This window comes from Branchiostoma floridae, chromosome 14 (genome assembly GCF_000003815.2).
Source record: "Branchiostoma floridae strain S238N-H82 chromosome 14, Bfl_VNyyK, whole genome shotgun sequence".
Lineage (NCBI taxonomy): Eukaryota > Metazoa > Chordata > Leptocardii > Amphioxiformes > Branchiostomatidae > Branchiostoma > Branchiostoma floridae.
The window spans coordinates 13,787,805-13,807,845 of record NC_049992.1 but is presented as its reverse complement, the minus strand read 5'-3'; the positions used below and the strand labels follow the sequence as shown (position 1 = coordinate 13,807,845).

At 40.7% G+C, this 20,041-nt stretch overlaps 1 protein-coding gene and 1 non-coding gene across 2 annotated transcripts in view; one reads left to right on the top strand and one right to left on the bottom strand.

Annotated features, from left to right (window-relative positions):
• Nucleotides 1-918: 918 nt before the first annotated feature.
• Nucleotides 919-20,041, bottom strand: part of LOC118430992 (chordin-like) — a 21,181-nt gene continuing 2,058 nt past the window's right edge. Inside the window, exons 3-25 of the mRNA XM_035842037.1 lie at nt 18,227-18,350; nt 13,057-13,230; nt 12,679-12,796; nt 12,407-12,503; nt 11,897-12,038; nt 11,165-11,308; nt 10,637-10,725; nt 10,222-10,372; nt 9,977-10,083; nt 9,736-9,858; nt 9,361-9,517; nt 8,662-8,906; nt 8,172-8,285; nt 6,973-7,173; nt 6,291-6,384; nt 5,980-6,039; nt 5,772-5,807; nt 5,315-5,418; nt 4,715-4,817; nt 2,132-2,272; nt 1,673-1,770; nt 1,358-1,457; nt 919-1,119 (exon numbers count right to left, since the gene is read on the bottom strand). Coding sequence (XP_035697930.1) covers nt 1,112-1,119; nt 1,358-1,457; nt 1,673-1,770; nt 2,132-2,272; nt 4,715-4,817; nt 5,315-5,418; nt 5,772-5,807; nt 5,980-6,039; nt 6,291-6,384; nt 6,973-7,173; nt 8,172-8,285; nt 8,662-8,906; nt 9,361-9,517; nt 9,736-9,858; nt 9,977-10,083; nt 10,222-10,372; nt 10,637-10,725; nt 11,165-11,308; nt 11,897-12,038; nt 12,407-12,503; nt 12,679-12,796; nt 13,057-13,230; nt 18,227-18,350 — 2,730 coding nt within the window. The 3' untranslated portion in view covers nt 919-1,111. The remainder of the gene's footprint in view (nt 1,120-1,357; nt 1,458-1,672; nt 1,771-2,131; nt 2,273-4,714; nt 4,818-5,314; nt 5,419-5,771; nt 5,808-5,979; nt 6,040-6,290; nt 6,385-6,972; nt 7,174-8,171; nt 8,286-8,661; nt 8,907-9,360; nt 9,518-9,735; nt 9,859-9,976; nt 10,084-10,221; nt 10,373-10,636; nt 10,726-11,164; nt 11,309-11,896; nt 12,039-12,406; nt 12,504-12,678; nt 12,797-13,056; nt 13,231-18,226; nt 18,351-20,041) is intronic.
• Trnal-aag lies at nt 10,972-11,053 on the top strand. Its single transcript has one exon. It is a non-coding gene; the product is annotated as a tRNA-Leu (tRNA).

Sequence of the window (20,041 nt, the reverse complement as noted above, 5' to 3'; positions counted from 1 at the left end):
CATATCCGTTAAAACGTCATGTAGAATATCAGCGGTGGTTTCAAATTGTAATATTTCAATATATAGAATACTAAGTAATTGCAGTTTGAAACCACCGTCCGTCGACTGCATTTCCCTAAATACCCTGTTTTCTAAAAAAACAGATATAGGTTACCCCACGGATAAAGGTGACGTAGCTTTACGTTAATTAAGCACAGAATGGGTATTCCTACCTTTATCTCTCCTATATCTAGTCTTTATACAAAAGTACCAGCCCTTTAGAACGTAGCCATAGGTATAAGTATTGGTTTAATAAACATCCCAAATGATTATCAATTAATCAGATATATTGCGAAATCATTAGTATATATATACAAAGATATTTGCAAGAATAGATTTTTTCGCGCATGTTAAAACGAGTGTATGCAATCTCGAAGCTTGATTAAGAACTAATTCACTAATTCACCATTCGTGTTCAAGAAAACCATAATCAACCTAGCTGGAATAAATAAATTAGTCAACAATCTTGAACGTAAGAGTTAAATATCACCAATTTGCGAAATATCAATTTATTGTATAGTCGTCTACTAATGGAATAAATAGAATCAATATGTTTTATGCTTGTCATTTGTCATCATTGTTATCACTCACAATCAATCGCTTTGTGCATGGCACGCACTTAGGTGACCAAGATAACAAACTGTCAAAAGTGTGTCTCGTTATCTACTGTCCATCGATAATAAGACAAAATAGAGACACTTGATGAAGATGTTACAGGCAAACACCCAACTCAAGGTAGAAACCGTAATGTCATGTTGAGAGCATCTAGTAAGTTACTACGAATGTATGGGGCCGGTGTGTCTTGTAAGTTATCTAAAATCATTTACATTTAGTATGCTATCTTCACGTAGTTTGAGGGGATACATGCAAGGCTGTTTAGGAGAGGGTAAGACTTGAGTATAAAACAGTTATATTAGGTGTTTCCGACTATTCGTTACATGTGAGAGAACATATGAAACATTGCTGTTGGCAGTGGGAAGTCATAGTACAGAGAATCACCCCTCCTCACACCGCTGATCAATGATTCAACCAGTGGCACAGAAAGAGACGTCATTCCTTACATCAAGCCGCATCATTTTCCTGCAATGGATAATTGCATCGTTAGCACCTTGTGAAATAAAGTTTGATCTATGACCTTTAAGTTCCTGTAAGATTTGTTGCTGTGTGATAGTTGAATGTCACGAGAGGGGACTTAAATATTCGTGACTCAATGTCGGCCTAATGAATAGGCCGAGCAGAAAAAATGTGGGAAAATGTAGGTGTTTTGTTCTATTTTATTCTATTTTCAGGTAATGGACGGCATGATAAAAGAACCTACCTCGGCAACGTGGACAACATTCGCCATCTTCTTTGACGACATCACTCGGATTGCAGTTGAGCTTATCACACTTGGGTCTCCTACAGTCCGCAGTTCCGTTCTGTAATGTAGTATTTTTAGATCCTCAGCTCGCGGACAGAAATATCACCATGGAAAATATCACAACATGCCTGTCAACTTGTCAACTTGCTGACGTCGGCCATTCACATCAAAGAGCTAGCTAGCTCTTTGTTCGAGAGATGAAGCTGTTGCATTAATGTCCCTCCATTGTAAAATACACTACTACTATAAATACGTCCAACTGTCGTTGCTTACCTTACAGACACACTGGATGCACTTCATGACCCCGAAAGGTGGCACCTTGGGGTTCCAGGACTCCCCGTTCTGGTGCGTGTCCTTCCCGAATCTGCAACCTGACAAAACAAAGACAGTTGTAGACAGTTTTTATCATTTCTCTTTCTTTCTCTACCGTGCCTTATAACAGCAATTTGACTCAGGTTATCTACATGTTTATAGTCCTTAAGATTATGCTAACTCAATATGGAATTGTTGCATTCTGTAATATTGCTGTACCGATTATTACCTTCGCCAAGAAGGTAATGTTTTCAATTCAGTGGTCCGGTGACAAGAACTGATATACCACATTTGTACTTGGAAATGAGGACATTATATAATCAATAAGAATATTAAGGTTAATATGAAGTATAAATGATATGAGATCTTGAAACTCTAGTTTTCAATGACAATATATTTGAGATTAGTTTTCTGACCCACCTCCTTGCTCTGTTTTGGTGCCGGACCTGGTAATCGTAGTTTCTGTCGGCCAGACAAAACTCTGGTCAGAGTCCTCCTCCTCATGCCGCCAGTCTTCCTCCACCACGTCGTCAGTGATTGGCGCCTCATTAGTCTCCGTCTCTGTTAAACATTGTAAAGTGATCAGTCATAGACATCATCAAGCCCCACGAGGCCGTCTACACTTCCTATTACAGGTTACTGACATCCACATTTTGAATTCCCTGAATGATATTGTGACTAGGGTTTTATACTAGTTTGGCAGCCCACTGAAAATCTACTGTACTATATTTCATTGTAGACAAAAACAACAACTTTACAAGGGCTATGTATACGAGTAATTTTGTTGTTAGCTGTAATGGGTAGAATGGTAATTATTACCTTTGCCAGAATGGCTAAGGTTATGTTTTGGGCTTGTGAGTCTGTGTGTGTGTCTGTGTGTCTGTCTGTTAACAGCATAACTCAAGAAGTCTTGGATGGATCCCGATAATATTTGGTAGGTGGGTAGGGGTCGGAAAAACGAAGGTCAAGTTCGATAATGGGCCCCCTAGCGGCTTGCTAAGGTACTGCAGCAGAACCTCAATTTTTGATATCTCGTGTTCTGGACATGCTGTGATCATGATTTTTGAGTGGTAGATAGCCCTCGAGGTAGAGAGTAAGTGCTGTGAGTTTGGGCCCCCTAGCGGCTTGTTTGGAACTGCAGGCGCCGGTTTCCTTTCCAACTTTGGATGAGAATAACTCTACAACGTGTTGACGGATCGTCATGATTTTTGGTATGTAGATAGAATGAGTGATGACTTACATAATGGTATACTAATTATGCAAATCAGCAGCTAATTTGCATAATTAATGAGGAGAAATTATAAATCCACTACATTCCATGATAGGACTTTCAAACTTGTCACATATGTAGCTGGGAAGGAGAGAAATGTCGACAGATATCAATTATGCAAATGATGACCTCATTTGCATAATTAATGAGAAAATATGAACATGTTGACGGATCATCATGTTTTTTGTAAGTGAAGACCTACATAATGAGATAACAATTATGCAAATCAACAGCTAATTTGCATAATTAATGAGGATATTTTATAAATTCACTACATTCCATGATAGGGCTTTAAAACTTGTCACATATGTAGCTGAGAAAGAGAGAAATGTCAATACATATTTATCATGCAAATGATGATCTCATTTGCATAATTAATGAGAAAATATTAACGTGTTGACGGATCGTCATGATTTTCGGCATGTAGATAGCCTAAATGAAGACTTATATAATGTGATACTTATTATGCAAGTTAACAGCTAATTTGCATAATTGATTAGGAAAAGTTCATAAATCCACTGCATTCCATTATAGTACTTTCATCAAAGTTGTCACATATGTAACTGAGAAAGAGGGAAGAGAGTAAGAGGTGTATTTAAAGACTTTGAAAGAGAATAAGTCAAGAATGGATCAAAGGATCATCATGATTTTTGGTATGCTGATAGCTTAAGTAATGCTTGATACAATTTGATATCAATTAATTGTAAATTGGGATCTAATTTGCATAATAAATGCCGAAATTTTATAAACCAACTCCAAGCATTTAATTATGAAGAAAATGAAATGAGTAACGCATTTGTCTACAGACATCATTCTACATAACAAACCTGGTTTATTTGGCAAAGGTATGTTTTTAAAAAATAAATTTCATGTCAAACTAGTCTCCGCTACATTACATATAGCTCTCAGAAATCACAGAAAAATGTGAAGATAAAACAGGATCCAATATTCTTGGGTGCAAAGGTTGGCGGCTAATAAATATGCAGGATTTCTGTGGCCAAATATAACTAGACAGCATGCGGCCATATGTTGATAATAGATGATGGAGAGGACATAGCAACAGGGTCTAATTTAGGGCCACCTGAGGGAAAGTTGTGAAACCACCTGACACCCATTAAATCACCGAATATCATGTTTTGTAGATAGATTGACGCCACAGTGACAATTATAAGCGATGAAGTACCGGTACTTAGCAGTAACACAGTGTGAGGTCCTAAATTAGATGTTTCACACGTACGTGTTTACCGACCTGGCACGGGTGAATCGTGACTAAAACTCACGTGTCGCTGGAGAACAGACGGGCCAATCACATCACAGAAAAGACTGTGAAATCTCAGCATTTGGACGCATAAGCTACACTTATCAAAGATCATATCATTCTTTCTTTCTTTCCAATAAAAAACACAGAGTGACTGTAAGATCCATCTGTTTTGCGTGAAGTTTTTGTTTTCTTGCAAAGACTCGTTTAGGATAAAGTGATTAGATATACTTTTCGGAGTCTTTGCAAGAAAAACAAACTGTAAGCAAAACAAACGGATCTTACAGCCAGTCGGCTTAATAGTAGTAATCAAAGGGCATCCTTAGTTGAAGTGTAACAAAATGACAGCGCTAGTTGTGGTAGTGATTATAGAACATCCATTAAGTGATTAGATGAACTCTTCAGAGTTTTTGTTTGAAAACAAGTTATCTGATTGAACGAGAAGATAAAAAGATCTAGTTGTTTATTTCCTCACCAGGACACTGCTTGCAGCAGTCTGTCGGGTTGACTCTGATCGGGGTCTTACATCGGAGCACGGGGCACCTGACTCGGTTACAGGTCACCTGGTTGGTTCCTTTCTGTGAGAGACAAACATCGGATAGCGACGATGAGCAAGTACATTCATGAAATAGCGAGCATAGATCAAAATAATAATAATTCCATTTTCCATCATAAAGAGATAAGGCAAGTGACTACGACCAGAAAACATATTCCTTACAGCTTTGTGTTTGTTTGTGTATATCTAGCACGTACTATTAAATAATTAAGATTTGCATTGTCTGCAATCTCCATAAACAAATAAATAAACAATAAAGATATAGGGCGGCAAAGGAGGCGGAAATAGATCAAATACGATAGTGATAACCTTTAACACTTGCATGCATTACCCTCTTGAATAGGCCTTAAACTTTGAAAACTCCTTATAATGATTATATTAGGGGAGGCCTTTTGTCAACGAAAGACTGCAACGCCTTTCATCATCATCATCACCAGTCCCATTTACAAAGTTTACAAGGCCTTTACTGAGCAGAAAAGGTATGATTTTTCACCATGACGTCAGAGCAGTTTTCCTTACCTCGCAGACGCAGATGGCACATTTGATGTAGCCGAAAGGTGGAACGTACGGGTGCCATTCTTCGCCATACCCATGGAACTTTTTGTCGCCGTCAAAGTAACACCCTTAGGACAGAACGGAATTATCACCATCAGTCAATAAACATTCCCCTCTCAGTCGTAGAAGAACATGATGGATTGTTCAATTTCGGTGGCAATCCATGCATTGTCATGGCACTAGGTGCTAATTTTTCATGTCATTACGAGAACGGTTAACACATTGGAACATCCCGCTATCCATAGCATCACTCTTAAGTAACCGGATATACAAGAAAATGAACAAATAACGAGATGTTGATTTGCTTCTTCCCGTTGGCAATGAGTCGATCCTCAGAGAGTTCATTAAGCTTCACATCTCCTTGTTTGAATCAGACCTAATTAGCGCGGCGTACGTTATCAACCTGTTACTTTCATCTTACCTTCCGTCTCTTGTTGCACGATGATGCCAGATTTTCCTTTCAAAAAGAGAAGATAAAAAGCAATGAGCTCAGGGAATCAAATTATGGTAAAATGAAAGGAAGCCTACACAGTAGCCAACATTTGTTACCGGTTTCTGGTTCAACAGTAGTAAACAAAACTGATGATATAAAGAAACGCATAATGAGTACTGGGAAAATGAGCACTCACTTCCTTTGACAGCTGAGTTCCGTTGCGGAGACCGGGAGGCTTGGTTGTTTTGAATTTCGTCTGTGAAACGAAGCAAAAACGGTCAATACAGTAATCATATACACTAAGAACGTCAGTATACATATCTATGATTTGATGTTTTTCTTTCATTTTCCTTGACATATGAGATGATATACGAGCTCACAACAATCGTATACACGGTACATGACATTGTATATTTTCACATATAACGTTATTGCTACAAAAACAAAGCTCAGAATAGAATATGAGATTAATTACACAACTGCGATATATCATGATCAGCACATTACCGGGACATTTGGGGCAGCACTCTCCCTCGGGGATAACCGGGTTGTAACAGTCAGGCTGAGGGCAGGCCACCGGGTCACAAATCACCGTACTTTTCTGGAAAAGAACAAAGCAAAGCTCTATCATTATGTGTGGTGAGGAGTCGTTTTATCAGGGACGCCCGAAAAGGATTCTAAGCGTTCTGACTAGACATGACATATACTATCAGTAAGATGGGCCTATCCGAGATTCTGCATGTTGCGACAATATAGATGCAAAGTTACTACTGTACTAGCTGTCTGATACCGGACTTTGTGATAGCTTTCAACAGTTGAACATCTCTTGTTGTTGATCTTTATGTGTAAATGTCGAAGGTACGATGAAAGCTTCTTTGAAGCACACAATCTTTAGACATCAATACCAACATAGGCGCCATATTCTCACTGCGACCTAAATAGAATATGTGTAACCTTTGATTTCATACTGTGTATATCATACAGCATGAAAAAGTGTGACTGAGAGGACAACAAAGCACACAAAGTGTAAAAAGTTTTGTTTCTTTTCTATACAATTCGTTGACCGATCTGTCAAATTTGAGTTCGCGGCTAGAGCGCGGCGAGACCGCCGTCCTAGCTAGTGAAGGGGTATAAGGTATACTGCTGTTTCTAATCCCTCGGTTCTATCAAGGCCTGTACGTATACGCACCTGACACTTGCAGGTACTACATTTCTCGTCGTATGCGGGTACCCAGGTGGAGCCATGCCCGTGGTACTCCCCCTCAAAGTAACAGCTGTTCGGATCTTCCTTCACCCGCTCGTACTCCCGCTCCTGTGCCATGGCGACGGAGTGTTGCTCTTCCTCCTCGTACAGATTGTGGCGGGAATGACATCTGTTGGGGATTTGCACCTGGAGGAGTGGTTCAAAAGTTGGTATCAGATCAAGTATTTCTAACAGGTAAATGCCTAGGAAAATTTCTTACAGTTTACCCAAGCAACCATTGCAAAAAAAAGCTATATAGTGCCAAACGTAAACTTTCCTGACCAGTTTTAAGATATGGGTCTATATGCTAGCCCAAGTGTTGTAACCGGTTGTGAATATCTCACTGTAATCAGTTGTCCAGAAGCTATTTCATGAATAAACAAAGGTCAAACAAACAATCATAGGAACATTGAAAGAGTGGTGAAAATAATGGATACTTTCTAACATGCATATAATTTTCGAATTTAGGTGTGCATTGACTAACATAATAGGCTAACGTATCACAAGCTAACATCCACGTCACATGTAATAATCTTGGTCACTTTTTTAATATTAAGCGTATCATGAACATCAGGCCATGTCTTGTAGCGCCATCATGCGCCCCATGTTGTGATGCACCCAACATATGTTGGGAAGTTTTCACTATGCTACTTTTTATTGTTACTTTCCTTTCAACTAACCCTTTAAAGTTATATATCATTACAAAGATTAAGGTCTCTACTTTTAAAAAATGTAGCATAGCCATAGTGAAAACGGTGCTCCTACTTTCCAAAGGGTCTAAAACGCTCAGCATTGGGAAAATGTATAGTGAAAATTTGCCAGCACCACAAGGCTTAAGAGCTCCAAAAACATCAAAGGGTGCAATGGACAGCCAATACGGTGTCAGACTTTCTTCGATGGTGCAGAAAATGTTCACCCTTAAGTCACAAATGGCATTAAAACCAGTAGTGTACACGAAATGTTAAACTCAATAATTATGTTGATATTGTCAAGACCATATACCCTGTTTGTGTCCACTAATGTTTGTATGTATTTGCGTATATGTAGAAAACCTTACGAAAGTTGCTGTACTAGCTTTTGTTGTGGAAATGAAGATTGATATGTTAATGAAAATAAAGTAAGTGAATGCATGCAAGAGTACTTACATGTCCGCGAATCTCTCCGAATGGCCTCCTTTTGGTGCTGACCTGTATGTAGGCACGCCCCTGGTCGATATGGCTCAGGAGTTCCTCATCTATGTCCTTCAGCTGCCCCATAGCCTGTGTAAAAAGTATAGAATTCTTATCTTTATCCGCGTCTTTAGGTTCTCCTTGTGAGATGACACACAAGAATGAATATAAGATGAAAAGCAAAGCACTACATAACCTAGACCTACAAGCACTACATATCACGGACGAGCCCACTTAGAATTATGCAACGCAAAGACTTAAAATTCTTAATGTTGATAATAAAATGTAAAGAAATAAAAGAATTTCTAGTCCTAGAAACAAAGAATTAAAAAATAATTGTGCGTAATCTTTTAGATACATATAGTGACGAAATAATAATGTAGATCACGTTCACAAAGAAACAAAACTTGTTGTATACTCAATCCATTTGCCTGTGAATATGTTATTCCTGAATGTTGGTAAGTACCTTGGTTCCGTAGAAAGACTTTAGGACCATTTTATGTTCGTTTTGCCAATCAGTGGTCATTTCTCCGATCTCTGCGAACCCATGAAGATGTGCGCTGACGCTGGTGTCCACGTCCCGGTTGAGCCCCGCCACCAGGATCTCATAGTGCAGGGAGCAGTCCCCGTCTATGGACAACCACGCATGTCCGGCTGCTCCTGTCCGCTGGGGCGGGAACACGTTCACTCCGGCAAGGACAGTTGGGAGTCCTAGAACATAATGATGATCATTTGTATAAGATATACTAGGAAAAATGAAACAGATGACTATACACTTTTTCTGCTAGAGGCTACTTTGTATCTAAGTTCAAGTGGACAAACGACATGAGAATGCTGACATGATCAGATCATGATACACCTTCTTGTCTACCCCTTCTGCATGGACAAATGAATTTTAGTCTCTATAGCTGGCTTTCTTGGCCTTTTGTTGTCTTTTTGGGCTCATGATACACTTTTGCTGGCCGTTTATTTTGTACTGTGTCGCTTGTGCTGCTAAATGAAGATCTGAAAGACCTGACCCCCAGAGGAAGGGCGTGTGTGGAGAAATAGAGTGACAGAAGGTGTCTGACTGAAGATTGATGGCTCGAGAAGAAGATGGACGTACAGTGGAATGATCCCATTCAAAGTTAGATAGGATGCTTCCCAAAATGGCTAGCACAGTTACCTGTTTCCCTCGCCCTGTGCCCGTTGTACACCAGAGGCTCTATCCGTCCCCTCACTTGCCCCGCTGGAAACTCTTCTGTCATGACGTTGACCCAGAGGTCAGAGTGCAGGAAGCTGTGCATGTCCAACAGGCTCCATTGCTCTTCCATTCCAGTAGCCTAAAATGAAAAAAAATCTATTGAAATCATCTCTTAAACAAGTTTGTAAGAAATAAAATTGATACGGAACGTAGTCTTGACATAACAAATGTCTTTCATTGGGAACGAAGTCGAAACATGCTAATTTTTCTTCATACCAATTAAAATTAATATTGCACGTGGAAGGCTCCACATGCTCCATATTATGGTCTGACCCAGACGTTGCCATGGATACCTACCATTTGGTAGAACGGACTGTACGTCGAAGTTAGGTCTCGCACCACCCGCCTGACGCCCGTGTGATATTCGTCAAACTCCAGTGTGAGACTGGTCACCCTACTGCGCAGGCCTGCTGTGGAAATCTGAGGGAAAGACGGAGAGGAAAACCTGTTATCAAAACGACACATGGGGTATAAGCACGTAAAATAATCATTGTACTATCTAAATTGGCACAAGTATTGAGGAAGATATAAAACTAACCTGATACTGGACGGAACCATTTGTATGGAGGTGGAAGATAGCTGATCCGGCGGCACCTGTCTCTGTACCTGGAGTGGCCTGACTACCTGACATCACTGCGTGAATTGCTAAAGAATAGAGACAGACTTTCTTTAAGTATGGTGTACGCCAGCTATATCAAGTACAATACAGAATACAACAGAAATAGCATAAATAGAAATACACACACAAAACAACGTTACGTCAATATGATGGGTAACACGCACTGTCACATGTTTGCCTGAGAGTGATTGGTCCAGAGATCTCGCGAGGATGTTCAAGATTTCCGGCAGTTACAGTAAGCTGCAGTTCACCGCTCATCATCCACCCCAGTTCCTGCTCAGTCAGGTTAGTCCAGACCTCGGCAAATTCATTGTACTGTGGAAGAGAATATAGAAGCCATTGTAGGACAAAATGCTTTAAAAAAAAACATATCCTCACATAAACACATCCTCTAGTTTCCACTAGACCGCTAGTTCGAAAATGAAAACATGTAACTCTATGGCCGGCAAATCCTCATCTTAAATTGTTCACCATATTATTCACCGATTTTTATTGTATCTCAGCAACCTATGGCGTAAGATATGGATTAGACATCCGCCCCGTCTGGCGGTAAAAAGTCGACAGTCCGTGCCGTGTTACCTGCGCAGTGATCTCGGCGTGCGTGTCCCGAAGGGTGATGTTCCATGCCGGATGGGTCAGCTGTAGGTGTACCGGTACTAAGCTGTTCCCTGAAATATGGATTAAGATCTTGTGAGTTATTAAACATTGTACTTTCTATCTGGGTGTATTGTCAGAAGATACAGTATTCAACGAGCTTCGTTGAGCTTTCTTATTGATGACACATCAAGGTAGCGTGGCCGAGTGGTCTAAGGCGCTGGTTTAAGGCACCAGTCTCTTTGGGGGCGTGGGTTCGAATGTATTGTCAGAAGATATTCAACGAGCTTCGTCGAGCTTTCTAATTGATGACACATCAAGGTAGCGTGGCCGAGTGGTCTAAGGCGCTGGTTTAAGGCACCAGTCTCTTCGGGGGCGTGGGTTCAAATCCCACCGCTGCCATTTTGACTTGAAACAGTAATACCTCAAAAGAAGTAGGAAGAAAACGAACTTTAATTCCTCATCAAGCTGAAATCAAAGAGAGACATTGTGTTTATTGTTGCAATGATTTACCTTTTCCGTCCCACAGTCCCTTAAACATGACCATGAAGTCTACAGACGTCCCGTCCGGTCCCGCCACCATCACAGCCTCCCCTCCCGCACCTAACCACGCATGCGCGTCATCCACAGGAGGCGTCAGCAGAGATCCAAACGTTTCTGCAGAATAGAAAAGTAGATGTAGATTAAAGTCAGTAATCATCCCGTATAGACCACGGTAATTACGGTTTTTATATTAGTTCTTCTGTTGCCATATTTACCCGGAGGCGCAAATGTATATCAAAGAGCTACATGAAGGAAAGGCGAAATGACAATTTTCTTTCTTTGTTTGAATTTTATCGCTCAATTACCGTTATCGTTACTGACGTACACATCACTTACATAAGATATGTCGTCGATAAAGGTTAAACGATATACATGTAGGTAATAGCAATTGGATAGTAGTAGATAAACAACTTGACGTTTTAGGGAGCACCCACTGTTTCTTTCATTGGTGGACATAACTGGGACATAAGCTATGTCGACTTTTACGTTTATGAAGGTTAGACATCCAGGTGAACAGTATTCAAATACAACTTGATATCTACACTTGGCTTAAAAAAGTGACGCTGAAGAAGATTGATGGATGTCACCCGAAAGGTTTTTATCCAGTTATAGAGATTGAATTTTATTTGAACTATGACGACTTTTGAAATGCAATACAAAATCACAGACAATTCAGAAATAGACAGGAAACAGGTGCCTTACCGAGCCCACCAACCCGGTCGCTGTGTACTTTCCCTCTGATTTCTCCTGCGGGCCAAGATGGCGTCACCAGCGTGACGTAAACCATCGTGCGCTGCAGGTACCTGACGTACACGGGGTGGAGGTTACGCCAGACTCCGCACACCTGGGGGAATATAGTATTGTATCGCTGTGCATTTGAATTTTGATAGCAGTTATGGACCATGTTTATTTCACTATGACAGCATGCTGTGGTTACCTTCGACGGTGGGATCTTTCGTCTTTCAGTCTCAGAAAAATAAGCCAAACCCAATAAGTTAGAATCTAGAGTCGGCATTTAGACTAGTCACGTGTTATATTGTTTCCCGTTGTTTGTTGGTCTCGCTCCTGTTATTTGCAATTAGCCTTCAGGCAAGCATTTGTAATAAACGTACATGTATGAATGAGTAGTGGTAGTGTTAGCTAGAAGAAATAGCACACAATGAGGAACGTTGGACACCCGAATGCACTAATTAGTTTGGAAACGTCACTTACCTGTGAAGGATGAGGCTGAGAAGTGCCGCGGACTTCATGTTCAAACAGAACTGTCCCGAGTCTGTCCGTGAAGCGGACAATCCGCGGTCTGGTCATTCTGTAGGTGGACAAAATATTAGACGGATTCATACAAAACTCAAGTATCCACCCTCCGTATACAGTGGGAGATACATGAAGGTAAGTCTACAAATGTATTGAAAATATTGGTTGAAGCTGAATCAAAGGTCTACATCGCGTCTCATGTTTCCACACACTTGTCATAAGTTACGTACCCAGAAAAATGGATGGAATAATGCAAGTTCTTGCGCCATAACGTCAGGCGCCCTCTAGCGGCTGCTGCCGTAGGTACAGGAGGGTACATCTGGGATCCCGTCAGGAGCACACTGTATACTGGAAATACATCGACAATTGTATGTTTAGAAAGCCATTAAAACAAATACGAATCAATCATAGCTTTGCATATGATCATTTTTAGTAAAAATAACGTTTATTGCAAATTCTTGCCCGTGGGCTAATTGCAGGTAACATAAAAGATACAAACAGTGTAAGAACAATATCACAAGTGTCTAGTCTTATAACGTGCACATGCCAAATGCAAATAAACAATGTATAGATATGGTATTTAAAGGTAGTCAGAAACATCTATCTACCGTCTTCCTCGCTGTCCTCCTCGGCTGTTTTCTCCATCCGTTCCTCGTCGTTAGACTGTTTGGGCAGAGGTGCAGGCTTCAGGATTTCCCCGGGCTTCAGTGGGTTTCGGGATGGAGCGAGCGGGATACCGGTATCCACGGCGGTGGAGACATTCAGCTGTGGCGATCCGGCACCTGTCAGATGTACAGAATTAGCGCCACATTGCGGGTTTTTGTGAAAGTGCAGAGCACATAGCTTCATGTAATTTGCCTTTTTATCGGCGTTAGGTGTATTCTTATAAATCAAACTTAACACTCAATAAAACACAAAATAGAATTCCATTTAATTCTGCACCTAAACTAAGTAAGCAAGAACTCAATCACTGTGTCAAATTCTATGCTTATACACGCTTAACCATACTCCAGTGTGTTCACCTGCACTTCCAGTTATTCACAATCTACTTCCTCCCACCATTTCATCCTCAGAATTATTTGAGGCTGCGTTGCCAGCTTCACTTAAAGCATTTCTTGTTTCTGCTCTTGTTGAAGATAATAAAGACAAACCTGTGACATTTAGCGTGATAGAAGTAAATATATAGGCATTTGATAATGGTCTGATTGTACATAATATTTCATCCCACATTGCCCTTGATATGCGACATATGTAACTGAGAGCGCAGATACGGTTATCGTAAACTTCCATGTTGGAATGGCGTAGATTCTTCATTCGTCTTCATTTTGAACTTGACATTTAAGAACAGACAGCGTTACACTACTGTCGTCTCAAACTACCATTTAGACAGACTAATAAAAAAGCTAATTTACTTTCGCAAACGGTTCTAATAAGGTCTTATTAAAAGCCATCCCTTCTCACTTGGACCCAGACAGAAACAAATTACAATTTGTTAAGCGGTTCCTGTTCTAAAGAGCGCGCAGATGTAATGTAGTAGGATTAGTTACTCGGCGATGTGACATGTCGAACAAGTGTGAACTACAGCCCGACGTCTTAAGGCCGGGAGCGAAGATAGGCAGAGATAACCTCGCGCGACCTTGACACAGAGAAGGAGACGTCCTAACAGGGTGAATGTTTATCTACTAGCAAATACATTACGCCACGCGTGCTATTTTATCATCATTCGGTGCCGGAGAGTGGTATTTATTGAGAAGACTTGTACCGACCTTTTTTGACACAATGTTGGCATAATTTTGCATCCCGAGATTTAATCTTCATTTGATCGATGGGTGTTATTTCTGAAGGTAAAAGTTAAGTTCGAAGAGCTGGGCATTTATGTATTGCAGTGGTTGGCAATGTTTGCACCGCAAAATGCCAGATCCCAAGGGTGTTTTGGTCCAACGGACTGAAAGTTTGTATAAACGTCTTTGCATTGTTATGATAAGCGCTAGTGAAATGTGTATACTCTTCAGTGAAACAGAAATGGTAGTGCACTTTTATCTATTTTTGTTGTTTTCCTACAAGTTAACAAAGTTTTATCTAAGAAGTTACTGCAAAGTAAGTGTTATCTATGTTGTTTACAGGCGAGTACATTGTTAGGGGATTACAAGGTAACCTAAAATAGCTGACTGCTTCAGGGAATGTTTCTGAACCGTGGGGAAGTCTGAATCATGCATCGGCTATACCCCACCTGTAAGGCATGGCGCATGTTGAGGTGTATCTCACTACACTTGCGTCGCTGCGGGGTTCGAAAGATACTCAACGAACTTCAGAGATTAAGAACGAATTTTCTTACTTTTTATGTACTTTGTCGTCTTCTAAGTCATACTCTTACGTATTACGTAATAGCTAAATCATAAAACAAAATCGGAGAAAATAGCCAAACAGTGACGCAGTGAACGAACCCCGCAGTGATACAAGCTTGACGCAAGTGCAGTGAGATACCACCTTAAGGTCAGACACTGGCCCTGAGACGGAGACGGTCGGTGGTCCCCGGACACAGTGGCACCAATCACGCGAGATCACACGGGATTACCCGAGATCCCACGAGATATCCCGTCGTTGTTTATTTTGATGCATTTCAACAATACTGTCGTTCCGTGGATTAGGCAAAGTTATACCCGTTCTCAAGGCCCGGCATGTCGCGATTGTTCCACCTTCTCTGTCTAGTCCATGCCTTGTGAGACCATGGAATTCGAGCGTTTAACAATCGGCGGACAGAAAATGCGAAGGCACTGACAAGGCTCAGCTTTTTGTGTGCCGTTTCCTGGCCATCCCCATCACTGTATACACCTGTTCTCATATATACCAAAGCGATGACATATGAGTAACACATAAAAAGCGTCAATAGGAAAATATCAGAGTCATAATTTAATGCACTTTGAATGGTACATGACGTACATGCATGCTACTGTTAACTTCGAAGCACTATATGTAGTGGTGTTGGGTGAAAAAATGACTAATACTAGTACTGCATGAATCTCCTTACAACAGATATGTATGTGTCTTTTTAAAATATCTGAACTTTTTCCTATTCTTTTCTCAGAAAGATTATGACCATAGAACTTTGGCAGGATGCAGCAAGTTACCGAAATAATGCAATTCTTGCAAGTTTTGAATTCGATAGATTCTATTGCATGAACTCATCATATTGCAGACAATGGGGACTTAGCCTACAGCGCTAGTGTTATGGGTCCGCATCGCCATATTTGCACTAATTTGTCCATCTAATAGTCTGATGATATCTTATGATGTACGCAGATTCTGACGAACGACATGGCATATCTTACATACGCAGCATTGGTGGATCATATGTTGTCAAGCAGCTGGGTATGGCGGAATTTCCGCTGATTTGCGGCCATTATGACAACCTTCACACAGTGCAGTAAGTGTGGCCAGTATGTGACCCCACACAGTGTAGAAGGACACAATTACAAGACGGCCTCTTGGGGCACAAAACTTGCGCCGGGCGCAATGGTTGGTTTCATTCCCTCACAGCCAACAGTATCCTTACTCTCCAAGCAGAGGTTAGGCTCCGACTGGTTTTTAACGCCTTTTAGGACTTTTTGCCAGCTGGCAGACAAAAACAAACCTAAACAAATAGAAATTAGGACCCCCCCTCCCAAATAAAAACGTCAAAAATCAGCAAAACTTAAACCCTAGTCGAAGCCTGCTATAGATAGTTGCACTTGCTGCAAATTGCATGCAATGAACCCGCGCCACCCCACTGGTGTTTCAATCAAAGGTCAAGTCAGCCTATCAGCCGATCAACATTCAAGGAAATATATACTTTGGGAAAGATTTGCGGCTGGAACGCCGAAGAATAACAATCCCTGCCGTGTTATTAGCTGTTTGACAATGCTACTTAACCTACAGATGGTCCTTTTAGCGACTCGGCAACAGTGATACTTCTTGCCGTGACGGTGTTTGGACAGTAACTAAGGATACCGCATGCACATCTGGAAGCGTAACACCAAAGGTTGTTGCGCAATTTCCCCTTATCCCTTCCGTGTCACTCTCACAGTCTCACTCAAGACGTTGATGTCTCAGACTAGATTTAGATGGGGTACTTGACACTGCATCTAGAGGTGACCCCACATAAATGTTAGTTGGAATTCTAATTCTGTGAATGTAACCCTGTAGCCCTCTTTAGGCTTCTTATTTTCGCGCGAAAGTTAACGTTCACTTTTCGTGACTTGGGAGAAAAAGACTTGGCACGTGTAACTGTGACCGTGTCAAGTAGACCAGGATAGAGTCAGCGGGGTACTGCGAGATATCATCGTTTGTATATCTTTAGTTTTGATATCTGTACAATTATAGTGATGGAATAGAAAAACAAAACTTACAGTCCGATATATATCATGAAATACTAAATTTAGTTTTGGCGAAAACGACGAGAACAATGTGGGCGCTGTAGAGAGCGAACACCAGTGGTCTGATGGTTTATTTAGGACAAGGCGAACACAAACAATGAAAGATGTTTGCTTTCTGATTGATATGACTCATGGTACTATTGAAGAATACGCCTCTTTGTCTTGGATTCACCCCAAATGCGATGATTCTACAGGATATCACCTAACCGGAGGTTAACTCTGTAGACTTTCCATTCACACTTTCCCGCCACCGCCGCCCCTGTCGTGGCGTTGCCAAAACAAGGAATGATCAGATATACACCCGCCGGTGCCAACAACACGGCTGATCTTCCGTGTGGGCGTCTCAAATCAGGAACAAGTTCAGTATTACCAAATTAACGGTCTGGACAGGCAGGCAGATTTGTGCCCTTCGCAATCTAGTGGGTCATTGATCTGAAGTGTCATCTTGACTGATTCCATATCCCCGTGCCTCTCTCTCTGTCAGTCAGTCTATACAGACTATGACACTACGCGAAAAGAAACTAAGCGTCAAAGGAGACTACGTATACAATACATTTCCCCGTGCCAGAATTCACAAAACTATGCATACTTTCCAAGAAGCTCTTGTTTTTATGCGCTACTCTTTTAGGATTTATACGTCTAATTCTGGAACAGTATAACGCGTCTTGTGTGTTTTGTGGACCACCTGCTAGCTTTGTAGAAGGGAACCGAGGTTATCTGGGGCTATTGGCGAAGCAAAATCTTAACATCGAAGTTAAGCCTCTGCTATAGAGCTTGTTTAGTTGTAGCACTGCCACTAAAATGAACAATAACAAACCAGCGGCCCACCTTGGTAGATTTTCATACCGTTTAGCAGCGAAGATAAACCAATTAAACAAACTTAGAAAGGTTACATGTAAAAGGTTGCAGCTAGCAAAACAAACATACTGGCGTGGGGAGAATTGAGCGTGATTGACTGAACAGTCAAAATAAATTGAGAAATGTTTTCAATATTAGTGCACAAGGTAGACAAAGACAACACTTAATCTTGGTTGTTTATCTCTGCATTGAGGTGAAGGCTTCTTAAGCCTAAGTGATTTGTTTATAATGATAGTTTCATTGCCAATTAGAGATGAAACACAGTGCTAGTAAATGAAATATGAAAATTCAATTTTCAAAGTATTAATGGAAACGTTTCTCCCATTCGACGCAGGCACACATATATTGAGTATTACATATTTTTGCACAAACATTGCAAAGTTATGCACATTCATTTTTCACTGATAATGTACATGGTTACTTAAATGACGTAACTGTTAGTCAATCCCTTTAAAGAGAAATATGAGAGAGTCACGCCAACTTAGTAAAACAAAGTAACGCCTCCTACCGTCCGGGCAAGTACTGCAGCACTGCTTGGTATTGAGGACAGGGTTCGGACACGTCAACTTGGGACATTCCTTCTTGATGTTCTTACAAGAGACACGGCCATCAACTTTTCCTTTTCTTGAAGTCTGGTGATTCACAAAAGACACAGAAATTGGGTTATATCTATATCTTAAAACTTTACAGCGCATATGACAAATTGTGAAGTTAATTCAATGTCTGGATTAACGCAATGAATACACGTAGGTAGTATTTTGAATTCCATGGTACATGTATGTTCGAAAGCATATCTTGTTCATCTACGGTTTAAACAAGACGCATTGTATCTAGTACCTCAAATCTGGACTATTACAAATATCTGCTATCTTTTTTAACAATATACAGGACGATGATATATAAGTATGTAAGTCGGTAAGTGTAACCATCCATATATATATTATATATTGTAAGTACAGAACAACAAATCAGCTGAGCAAAAAACATTTTCCTAAGAAAAAACGAATAACTTTTCCTTGTCGCAATTTTTTCTATTCCAAACACTTGCTTAGTCTTGTCGTCAAAGATGACTAGTTAGAAGTATCAAGGGCGATGTATGAGGTATACATTTCAGCGGCGTGTCAATTGTGCCACAGCTGTGATAAATAATCCGGACAAAATAGCCAATCTCAAAATCACCCCACGGACCGACTACAGATGCCGTATGTCGGCAGCCGGACACCCTGATTAACAATGAAAGGGCGCGCGGTTCATCAATGGAGTCGATTAATTAGAGCCATTAGTACAAAAAATAAAGGTGTCAGAGATCTATGACATCCTGTCACTGGGCCAAATTCGGGGATTAAGCCCCCCCCCCCTCCAAGCACACGGCCTGCGGTTCCCGTAGAATGGTGACTGCACCTCAACTATCTTTTCTGTGGTATAGGAATTACTACTCTAAAACCTCAAAGAAGACATTGTAAATCGGGCACCATAGAGTATATATTGCTTATGAATCGTGTAATTTATAACCTATATTTGTTGCTAGTTTGATGACATTATCTAGTTAGCCGCCCACTGAGAGATAATGCGTGCACGTGCGCAATGCAGTAGACTCGGCTGCCAGGCGTTCTCCAGGCATCCTATTTGTATCTTACCGTGGCAGGACGTCTCGAGAAGGCCTGGCGATCGAGGTTAAAAGTTTCACCCGATATCTTTGAGACTATGCCGAAACAGCGTGATACGTCCAGTCCTATTTGAACACGTAGCGTACAAAGTATACTATTTATGCAAAAATAAACGGTTTCCAACGTGAAAACTATTTGGTTGAATAATCAAATTACATTTGCTTTCACGCCTTCTCGAGTGTGAAGTTAATGATATGCATAAACAATGAAAACGATTCATTATCTTCCAAAGATTTATCTGAATAGAAAAGAAAGAAATCCGAGTCTTTTGTTTTCAGTTTTACATCACATTACGCCGGTGACCGCCAGCACTGTCAACTCCACGGATACGACTGAATACACACTTGTATTCTCAATAGCACACACAAAAAAGATTTAGAAAATAGAGCTGCTCGAAAAATCATGAATATTCATTGTAATTTATCAACTTCAACAGACAAATACGTCGTTTGTTAAATAGAAGTGATGAAATCCGCAATGTTCAAAGTATGTCGTCGACAAATAGTTTTGGACAATACAAAGGAAGTGAGAGATTCCAAGCAGTCATTTTGAACATACGTTAACGCGTTTGCGACACTACCTACTAAGTATATATCTTAGTTTGAAACACTTGTTTGTGTCCATATTCTAGAAGAAAGAAATTCCTGGCGATTTTG